The 11875-nt window shown below is 40.6% G+C and overlaps 1 protein-coding gene across 1 annotated transcript in view; it reads right to left on the bottom strand.

Moving 5' to 3' along the window:
• LOC106090060 (GTP-binding protein Di-Ras2) overlaps positions 1–9007 on the bottom strand; it is a 227016-nt gene extending 218009 nt beyond the window's left edge. Inside the window, exon 1 of the mRNA XM_059368615.1 lies at positions 8647–9007. Coding sequence (XP_059224598.1) covers positions 8647–8811 — 165 coding nt within the window. The 5' untranslated portion in view covers positions 8812–9007. The remainder of the gene's footprint in view (positions 1–8646) is intronic.
• Positions 9008–11875: the final 2868 nt, after the last annotated feature.

The following is an 11875-nucleotide window of genomic DNA, read 5'->3' as shown; positions in this document are numbered from 1 at the left end:
GCTTGTGACTCTGTAATTGCATTCTTTCTTCTGTCAGTTATCAGCTGCGACATTTAGCTTGCTTTAGAAAAAAAGTGTAAAAAAAGTATATTTGATTAAAGTTCATTCTAAGTTTTATAAAAATTGCATTTACTTTCTTTTAAAAAATCCGCAATTACTTTTTGGGCAACGCAATATAATAAGAATTGGGCACTTTAGGGGCTGAAGAACTAAAATAGGGAGATCGGGTTATAGGGGAGCTGTATTAGGCTTTAAACCGATTCATGCCATATTCAAAACGTATGTTAAAGGTCATGAGAGAAGCCGTTGTACAAAATTTCAGCCATATCTTGTAATACTTGCGCCCTTTAGAGGCTCAAGAAGTCCAGACCCCAGATCGGTTTATATGGCAGCTATATCAGGTTATTGACCGATTTGAACCATTCTTAGCACAAGTGTTGAAAGTCATAACAAAACACCTCATGCAAAATTGCAGCCAAATCGGATAATAATTGCGTCCTCTAGTGGCTCAAGAAGACAAGACCCCAGATCGGTTTATATGGCAGCTATATCCAAACATGAACCGATTTCAATCATACTCAGTTGTTGGAAGTCATAACAAAACATGTCGTGCAAAATTTCAGCCAAATCGGATAGGAATTGCGCACTCTAGCGGCTCAAGAAGTCAAGACCCCAGATCGCTTTATATGGCAGCTATATCAGGTTATGGACCGATTTGAACCATTCTTAGCACAATTGTTGAAAGTCATAACAAAACACCTCATGCAAAATTTCAGCCCAATCGAATAAGAATTGTGCCCTCTAGCGGCTCAAGAAGTGAAGATCCCAAATCGGTTTATATGGCAGCTATATCAAAACGTGGACCGATATTGCGAAATTACAATCCCAACCGACCTACACTAATAAGAAGTATTCGTGCAAAATTTTAAGCGGCTAGCTTTACTCCTTCGAAAGTTAGCGTGCTTTCGACAGACAGTCGGAAGGACGGACAGACGGACGGACGGACAAACGGACGGACGGACGGACAGACGGACGGACGGACAGACGAACGGAAATGGCCAGTTCGACGTAAATTGTCATGACGATCAAGAATATATATACTTTATGGGGTCTTGGACGAATATTTCGAGGAGTTACAAACAGAATGACGAAATTAGTATACCCCCATCTTATGGTGGAGGGTACAAAAAAAGGTATTTGAGTGTAGAATACGAATCTGATACCAAGATGTGGGACCAAGTGTTTGGGGGGCCGCCCGAAAATATACCCCAAAGAAGACAAATTTACGACCACAGCAATATGGGACTCAAATGAAAGGTCTTTGGAAGTAAAGCACGAATCTGATATCAATGTTTGGGAAAAGTGTCTATGGGGCCACTCTAGACCCATAACACCAACCAAAATACGAAGTATTTCCCGACCATTGCAATATGAGGCTCAACTAAGAGGTATTTAAGAGTAGAACCCCAATCAGATATATATTTTCAAGGCCAAGTCACTGAGTGGCCACCCCATCCCCTAAAACACCCCCCAAGCCCGTAATGTTTGTCGACTATATAAAAATGGAGCTCAAATGAAGGGTATTTGGGAGTAGACCATGAATCTGACCTCAACATTCGAGACCAACTGTCTAGGACGTATTTGCTTACCAAGAAAATTTGGCTCTTCAAGGCAGTGGAGCTCGCTATTGATAGTTTTTGGGACCCATACCTCAAACCGGACATATTTGCTGACTTTTGTAATAAGGGGTTTAAATGACAGGTATTTGAGATAAGAAAACGAATTTGATATCTAATTTCGAGGCCAATGCAAATGGAGGATTTAAATAAATGATATACAGATACATGAGAATAGAGCACGATGCTGATATATTTTCAGGGCTTAGTGCTTGGGGGATCATCCCTCTCCCCAAAACACCTCTAAATCGGGCATATTTACAGACAATGTCAATGTGGGGCTTAAATGAAAGGAATTGGGGGGTTGAGCAAGAATAGGGTAGCCACTTTCGAGACCAATTTTCTGGGGGTCTACCCCTTTTCCAAAATACCCCACAAACAGCAATTTTTTTACTGACCATCGCAATATGTGGCTCAAATAAAGGTATTTGGGAGAAGAATAGGAATTTGATATCCAAATGTGGGACCATGTATTTAAGGCATGACCCCTTCCCCAAAACATCTCCCAAAGGGTAAACATTTTTCGACCATGCCAATATGTGGCTCAAATGAAAGATATTTGAGATTAGAAAACGAATTTGATAACCTATTTTGGGGCCATGTGTTTGGGGGACGCCTCATCCTGTTAACTCCCCTCAAAACCAATGGCAATATGGAGTTTAAATAAATGGTATGTGAGAGAAGAGCTCGATGCTGATATTTTTTCAGAGCCAAGTGTCTGGGGGACCACCTTACCCCCGAAAACACCCCTAAATAAGACATCATGAGAACATCGGGCTGAAATAAAGTATTTTAAGAATGTAGTACACCTTACGTTCAAACTAAAATTCGTAGATCAATAAAGATGGGATTCAGATAAAGGCATTTGCATTGTTAAACTATTTGTCAAGCGATTCGTAGCATGGTATTTCATTAAAAGCTCTTTAATTGTCGAAAATAAATATTCCAAGGAAATTTTTGTTCCATATAAAGTAAAAGAAGGCTCAGAGGAGAGGGCCCGGTCCAGCTAGTACTGGCTATATGTGTAGGTCGGTTGGGATTGAAAATTGGCCATATCGGTTTATGTTTTGATATAGCTCCCATATACACGCATCTCGGACATGGACATCTTGAGCCTCAAGAGAGAGCAATTCTTATCAGAATTGGCTGAAATTTTGTACTGAGTCTTTTTTTTCTATGCCATTCAACTGATGCGCCAAGTATGGGCCGAATCAGTTCAAAGCCTGATTTAGCTCCCGTATCGACCAATCTCTTGATTTTATTTCTTGAGTCCCTATGGGTCGCAGTTCTTATCCGATTTAATTGAAATTTTGCACAATGCCTCCAACATCCAAACCAAGTATGGATCGAATCGATGCTTAACCTAATACAGCTGCAGTAGCAAAGCAATTTTTCTCCATTATCCTTTGTTTGTCCAGAGAGAGAGATACCGTGCAAAGATCTTGACAAATGCGATACATGGTGGAGCGTATATAAGATTCGCCCCGGCCAAACATATTTACTTCTTTTCCTCTATAATTCCTTTTAAGTTTGTCCTTTACCAACATCATTTCACTTAGAACACATATTAGCCTACAACTCGATTAGAAAAAATTAAATATTCTGCCTTAACATTCTAAGATTCCTACTAAAAGTGATATACCGGACTGGCGAACACTTTTCCATTGCTTATCCAAGGACCAACATCATCATTGACATAAACTATTTGCCATCTGCTCTAAAATGCAGATGCCAATAACGTCATCATCATCATCATCATCATCGCACGTTATCTGGTTCAAATGAAATTTTGTGGTTGATAGGAAATATTGCCTTTAGATAGATGCACGAATGTGTGGCAGTTTGGCTGTTGTGGAATTTTTGCAACTTTGTAAAACGAGAATTTAGTGCATTATCAACGAACAACGACACGAAAATTTGCAAATCTGATAACACAATACGGCCCATACTCTGGTTCTTGCAACAAATTTAATTTATATGCTTGATATGTGAAAATGCCAGAGGACACAAGTCGTAGTGTTATTATCCTTTGATGGTATTAAATTTGTAAATTATGCTCTCCAAGGGATTTGTTTTCCATGCAGAAGGTCATATTGGCAGCACAGGCCAAACGATGCAATTTACGTCAGTTTTAGGATAAATGGCTTCGATAAAAAATAATGGCATTGTAGGCTGTTGAACAGAGCTAGTGTAGCTTTAAAGCAGTGGTGGGCAAATACACACATACCATTGCACATTATGGTGTATGTGCACAAAAACATAAATTCATGGGCTTGCAATTAGTGTGCTCCTGTGTTAATGTGCCCAACACTGCTTTAAAGGGTTATTGAGTAGGAGGGAGTAGGTAAGGTGATGTTAAAAATACGAGTATTAATCCGCCTCATGTCATGTCACTATAGAGGAGGCCACCGTACGCGCAGAGGTTAGCAAGTCCGCCTATGACGCTGAACGCACGGGTTCGAATCCTGGCGAGACCATCAGAGAAAATTTTCAGCGGTGGTTTTCCCCTCCTAATGCTGGCAACATTTGTGAGGTACTATGCCATGTAAAACTACTCTCCAAAGAGGTGTCGTTCTGCGGCACTCTGTTCGGACTCGGATATAAAAAGGAGACCCCTTATCATTGAGCTTAAACTTGAATCGGACAGCACTCATTGATATGTGAGAAGTTTGCCCCTGTTCCTTAGTGGATTGATCAAGGGCAAAATTTGCAATTTGCATGTCACTATAGACATACACCTACGCCAGTAACCGGCTTGTTGAACGCTCCAAATACTAACAAGTAAAAGCGTGCTAAGTTCGGCCGGGCCGAATCTTATATACCCTACACCATTGATCGCATTATATATATATCTTTTTAGACAAACAAAGGATAAAAGAAAAGAATTGCTATGCTAATTGAATTGAGTGTTGGAGACCATAGTAGAAGTCTATGTGTAAAATTTTAGCGAAATCGAATAAGAATTGGGCCTTTTAGGGGCTCAAAGAGTAAAATAGGGAGATCGGGCTGAAGACAGATTCACACCATATTTGACACGTATGTTCAAGGTTGTGAGAGAAGCCGTTGTACAAAATTTCAGCCTAATCGGATAATAATTACGCCTTCTTGAGGCTCAAGAAGTCAAGATCCCATATCGGTTTATATGGCAGCTATATCAGGTTATGAACCGATTCACACCTTACTTAGCACAGTTGTTGGACGTCATAACGAAACACCGCATGCGAAATTTCAGCCAAATCCGATAGGAATTGCGCCCTCTAATGGGTCAAGAAGTCAAGATCCATGATCGGTTCATATAACAGCTATGTCAGGTTATGGACCGATTTACACCGTACTTGGCACAGTTGTTGGACGTCATAATGAAACACCACGTGCGAAATTTCAGCAAAATCGGATAGGAATTGCGCCCTATAGAGGCTCAAGAAGTCAAGACCCCAGATCGGTTCATATGACAGCTATGTCAGGTTATGGACCGATTTGAACCATAAATGGCACAGTTGATGGAAGTCATAAGAAAACACATTGTGCAAAATTTCAGCCAAATCGGATTGGAATTGCGCCCTCTAGTGGTTCAAGAAGTCAAGATCCATGATCGGTTTATATGACAGCTATATCAGGTTATGGACCGATTTCAACCATAATTGGCAGAGTTGTTGGAAGTCATAACAAAACACATCATGCAAAATTTCAGCCAATTCGGATAGGAATTGCGCCTTCTAGAGGCTCAAGAAGTCAAGACCCCAGATCGGTTCATATGACAGCTATGTCAGGTTATGGACCGATTTGAACCATAATTGGCACAGTTGTTAGAAACTATAAAAGAACATCTCATGCAAAATTTCAACCAAATCGGATATGAATTGCGCCCTCTAGTGGCTCAAGAAGTCAAGACCCCAGATCGATTTATATGGCAGCTATATCAAAACATGGACCGATATGGCCCGTTTACAATCCCAACCGACCTACACTTATGGGAAGAATTTGTGCAAAATTTGAAGCGGATAGCTTTACTCCTTCGAAAGTTTGCGTGCTTTCGACAGACAGACGGACGGACGGATGGACGGACAGACAGACAGACGGACGGACATGGCTAGATCGACTTAAAATATCATGACGATCAAGAATATATATACTTTATGGGGTCTTAGACGCATATTTGGAGGAGTTGCAAACAGAATGACAAAATTAGTATACCCCCATCCTATGGTGGAGGGTATAAAAAGAAAAATCCGAATTTTAGTCAGGAATTCGGTGCTGCTAATAAAATTCCTAATTGTTTACCATACCACGCACTTGAGTCGATTCATGTCTGGTATTGTGTCCCCACATTGGTACCGGTGTCTGTTAGCCGCGAAAGCCGGACAATGACAGAGGAAATTCTCCAATTTCTCATCATCTTCCCGACATGCCCTACAGATGCTATCACATGTCGCACTTATTTGACATAAGTGAGCTCTTAATCCTATGTGTCCTGTTATGATACTGAACACTATACTGACCTCTTTTTACATCCTTTCAGCAATAGTCTCGTCTTTTCACGATTCCGATCTCCCTATAGGACTTTCATCCTCTTCTACCAACAGTTCGCTGTTCCACAGTGCGTCGCCTCAGAAGGCTTCGGATGAACCAAGTTTTGTGACAGTAGTCGTCCGGTCTTCACTGCCAAGTCGCCTGCTCTTTCATTGGCCCTTACTCTGATATGGCCCATATCCATCCAGCCATCCTCAGACATCCAGCCATCCTCAGAAGGGCTTTAATCTACTTCTTACACACCAAGACTGCTCTTGACCTTACCTTCCTGGTTGCAATTGCCCTGATGGCCAGTCTACTGTCTGTAAAGATATTTACACCCGAAGTCCTCTCGTTAATACCATTACAACTCAAGCAGTCCATGCTGGACCGTATTATGACTACGCATTTGGAAACTAAGTCCCTGGGTTCTCAATGAAGTGCATCAGGCCCAATCTGTCCTCTAGCTTTGATCCATCCATGGAGCATGATGTTACAGATGGTACTACAAGAGTTCCGTCTAGCGGCACAGTGGTATAGGAACAAAAAAAAAAAAAGTAAAAAAATGTGCTGTATGAGAACGGGTGAAGATATGTCCTAGAAATTTGGAATGTTGTTAGCGAGCTCGAGTGCAAAATTTTATGGCCCTTTGTTGAACGGGCGTCTTTTGGCAGGCCCCTAAAATTGATCACCTCGATATTTCGGAAATTTGTTGGGGCTGACAAATCTTCGTTTGTGATCCGTTTCTATTCGTTGTTATACCCACCACCGTGGGATAGGGAGTATATTCATTTAGTCACTCCGTTTTCATTACATCGAAATATTAATTTCCGACCTTACAAAGTTTATATATTTCGGATCCTGGTAAAATTCGAAGACTATTTAACGATGTCCGTGTGTCTGTCCGTCCGTCTGTTTTAATCACTCTATAGCTTCAAAAAATTGAGATATTGAGCTGAAATTTGGCACAGATACGTCTTTTTGATGCACGCTGGTTTAGTTCTTGAACGGGCAAAATCGGACCATATGTGGATAAAGCTGCTATATAGACTGATTTTCCGATAAAGGGTCTAATGATATAGCTGCCATATAGACCGATTTCCCGATTAAGGGTCTGAAGCCCATAAAAGCTTTATTTTTTAACCGATTTCGCTGAAATTTGAAACAGTGAGTTATTTTAAGCCTCCTTATATCTGACCTAAGTATGGTTCAGATCGAACTATATTTAGATATAGCTGCCATATAGACCGATCAGCCGATAAGGGGTCTGTAGCCCATAAAAGCTTTATTTATATCCCGATTTCGCTGAAATTTGAAACGATGAGTTGTTCTGAGCCTCCCAATATCCGACATCAATATGTTTCAGATCGGACTATATTTAGATATAGCTGCCATATAGACCGATCTGCCGATAAGGGGTCTAAAGCCCATAAAAGCTTTATTTTTTAACCGATTTCGCTGAAATTTGAAACGGTGAGTTGTTGTGAGCCTCCCAATATCCGACTTTAATATGGTTCAGATCGGACTTTATTTAGATAAAGCTGTCATATAGACCGATCAGCCGATAAGGGGTCTGTAGCCCATAAAAGCTTTATTTATTCCCCGATTTCGCTGAAATTTGAAACGGTGAGTTGTTATGAGACTTCCAATATCCGACCTTAATATGGTTCAGATCGGACTATATTTAGATATAGCTGCCATATAGACCGATCTGCCGATAAGGGGTCTAAAGCCCATAAAAGCTTTATTTTTTAACCGATTTCGCTGAAATTTGAAACGGTGAGTTGTTGTGAGCCTCCCAATATCCGACCTTAATATGTTTCAGATCGGACTATATTTAGATATAGCCGCCATATAGACCGATCTGCCGATAAGGGGTCTAAAGCCCATTAAAGCTTTATTTATTACCCGATTTCGCTGAAACTTTAAACTCACAAATTTACAATACTCTGTACCACAATTGTAGTGTAGAGTACAAAAATCATTTCCTTTGAAGAAAATTTCATTGACATTTCGCTTTTGCAGAAAATTTCATTGAAATTATGCCTTTCGAGATAATTTTATTAAAATTTTGTCTCAAAAAATGTCATAAAAGTTTATCTTTTAGATAAACAAAACCTTATTTTAATCGTTTCATTTTCATGCATCATTGAAATTGTCCTCTTTCATTTCATCACCATAGAATTACAATTAAAACAGTTTTAGACAATTTATTGCCTGGCTATTGACTTCAATTATTGCCTTAATTACGAAAAAAATTGGAATTACATTCGCATAATGGTTAGACTAACCTTGACCGATTACATGGTGCTATGTGAATCTTTAAGCCATTTGAAGTGCCCCAATATGGCCACATACAAAAATGCACACATCTTTTTTTGAAAGTAAAGCTACAATGCCACAAACTCCCCCTCTCTCTTTCCCTTTTCACTATATACCATTAATGGAAGTTGAGACTTACCTTTAGTGTTGCACCACCCAATTCATATTCTCGATTGTACAAATCCTCAACGGTGGCACGATATTTGTCGGTGTACGTTTTGAACAGGAATCGTTTCACTATGGAGCTTTTGCCCACACCGGCACCACCCAATATTACCAGTCTTATACGTTCCAGGTCGGACATTGTCTGTTGTTTTGTTTGTTTTTTGTTTGCTCTGTGGCTGTTAGTGAAGCTCTAAGTGAACCTGGATACCAGGCAATCAATCCATAAATCAACGTTTTTTTGCTACTGTTGCAGAGTGAGAATGTTGTTGGTGCTGCTCCAATGGCCAAAATTGCCGATGGGATTTTTTTCAGAAATAGAAAGAGGAAAGCTAGTCTCGTTTATGTACACCCGAAAATTGGGGCAAGAATTCTGCTACGTTGCAACTTTCAATCCACAAACGACTTTTTGAATGTTTGTTCTTTAAAACTGTATGGTTTTTTTTTGGGAGCTTTGGTTTTTTGTTCGCCCTTTTGTTGGAGATGTATGGCAGAGTTCTGAAAAAGAAATTAAATACATGAAAATCAAAGATTTTGTTATAAAAATTGAGAAACAAAGTTTTTTATAGATATTAGCATTATAATAAAGCTGTTGAAGCTCCTCCCCTGATCACCATAAATCTCTCGTATCATAGAGATCTTGTTGTTTTAGTTAGTTCTAAGCCAAATATGTCATATTCCAGCCCAGAGGGCCCCCTTCTAAGTTGAAGCAAAGTTCAAACAAATAAAAGCCTGCTAAGTTCGGCCGGGCCGAATCTTATATACCCTCCACCATGGATCGAATTTGTCGATTTCTTTTCCCGATATCTCTTTTAACGCAAACATATGATAAACCCATATTTGGCACAGTTGTTGGAAGTTATAACAAAATACCTTGTGCCAAATTTCAGCCTAATAGGATAAGAATTGCGCCCTCTAGTGTCTCAAGATCGCAGATCGGTTTATATGACAGCTAAATATATCAGGTTATGGACCGATTTGAACCATATTTGGCACAGTTGTTGGAAGTCATAACAAAACACCTCATGCAAAATTTCAGCCAAATCGGATTAGAATTGCGCCCTCTAGTGGCTCAAGAAGTCAAGAACCCAGATCAGTTTATATGATAGCTATATCAGGTTATGGACCGATTTGAACCATATTTGGCACAGTTGTTGGATATCATAACAAAACACCTCATGCAAAATTTCAGCCAAATCGGATAAGAATTGCGCCCTCTAGAGGCTCAAGAAGTCAAGACCCAAGATCGGTTTATATGACAGCTATATCAGGTTATGGACCGATTTAAACCATACTTGGCACAGTTGTTGGATATCATAACAAAACACCTCATGCAAAATTTCAGCCAAATCGGATAAGAATTGCGCCCTCTAGTGGCTCAAGAAGTCAAGAACCCAGATCAGTTTATATGATAGCTATATCAGGTTATGGACCGATTTGAACCATATTTGGCACAGATGTTGGAAGTCTTAACAAAATTTCAGTCAAATCGGATAATAATTGCGCCCTATAAAGGCTCCGGAAGTCAAGACCCCAGATCGGTTTATATGACAGCTATATCAGGTTATGGACCGATTTCAACCGTACTTGGCACAGTGGTTGGAACTCATAATGAAACACCTCATGCCGAATTCCAGTCACATCGGATAAGAATTGCGCCCTCTTGTGACTCAAGAAGTCAAGATCCAAGATCGGTTTATATGGCAGCTACAACAAAACATGAAGCGATATGGCCTATTTACAATTCCAACCGACCTACACTAATGCGAAATATTTGTGCAAAATTTGACCTATTGCCTAATTTCAGTCAAATCGGATAAGAATTGCGCCCTCTTGTGGCTCAAGAATCAAGATCCAAGATCGGTTATATGGCAGCTATAAGGAAATCTACACTAATGCGAAGTATTTGTGCAAAATTTCAAGCGGCTGGCTATATTCCTTCGAAAGTTGGCGTGCTTTCGACAGATAGACGGACGGTCATGGGTAGATCGACTTAAAATGATATGACGTTCAGGAATATATATACTTTATTGGGTCTTAGACGAATATTTCGAGGAGTTACAAATAGTATGACGAAATTAGTATACCCCCATCCTATGGTGGAGGGTATAAAAAAGTAACCTCGAAAGAGAAAATCTTAGTTACGAATTCGGTGCTATTGTATTTACAAAATCCCTAATTGTTTTCCATGCCACGCCCCTAAGTTGGTTCATGCCTGGTATTGTGTCCCCAGCCACGTGCGATGGTCGGGCAATGACATAGGATATGCCCGAACGTCTCATCATCTTCCCCACATGCTATACAGTGAGCTCGAAGCTCTATGTATCCCGTTATGATACCAAAAGCTATACAGACCTCCTTCTTACTTCCTTTCAGTAATAGCCTCGTCCTCTCACGATCTGAATCTCCCCATAGGATTTTCGCCGTCCTACCGACTGTTTCGCTGCTCCACAGTGTTAAATGGGCGTTCGTGTCCTACGCCGGGTAACCAAGTTAAATAATTAACGGCAGTTCTCTGCCCTTCACCACCAAATCATCTGCTCTTTCATTCGCCCCTACTCCGTTATGGCCCGGCAACCAAACGATGCTGATTGTGTCATTCTCAGATAAGGCGTTAATCTCCTTCGAACACTCCAAGATTGTTCGTGACTTTACCATCCTGGTTGTCATTGCCCTTATGGTAATTTTACTGTTAGTACCGGATCTCTGCCTGCAGGACCGTAATATGGTCAGGTTGTCTAAAACAGATCTCAGCCCCTGGGATCGCAATGCAGACATCCAGGTCCACTCATTCATGATCTTTCAGACGCCAATATTAGGGTTCCGTCAGTTCAAGTCTGTGCCGCCGGCAGCAGTACCTCGCACTCGACCTCAAGTGTCGTCTAAGGTATCCGATCGGAAACCTCTTCCCTCCTTTCCTGGTTTCCTATCGTCGCCTCGATGGTATGAGTTGCTCCCATCCTCAATCCATTCTCCCATCGCCTTAAGTTTCATAGCCGCAGTGGCTGCTTCACACTTAATCTGTATGTCAATGGGTCGGATATCTAGACTAGTCTCCAGTGCCCTAGTGGGCAAGGTCCTTATCACTCCGCCTATGCCAAGACAACATGTTCTCTGAACTTTTTGTATGGTGCCTATGTTGCAATTTTTCTCCATAGCAGTCCACCAAACTACTGAGGCGTAAGTAAGTATTGGTCTAATCATGA

This window comes from Stomoxys calcitrans, chromosome 5, assembly GCF_963082655.1.
Source record: "Stomoxys calcitrans chromosome 5, idStoCalc2.1, whole genome shotgun sequence".
Classification (NCBI taxonomy): Eukaryota; Metazoa; Arthropoda; class Insecta; order Diptera; family Muscidae; genus Stomoxys; species Stomoxys calcitrans.
The sequence above is the reverse complement of the archived record's forward strand: the minus strand, read 5'-3'. Positions and strand labels throughout refer to the sequence as shown.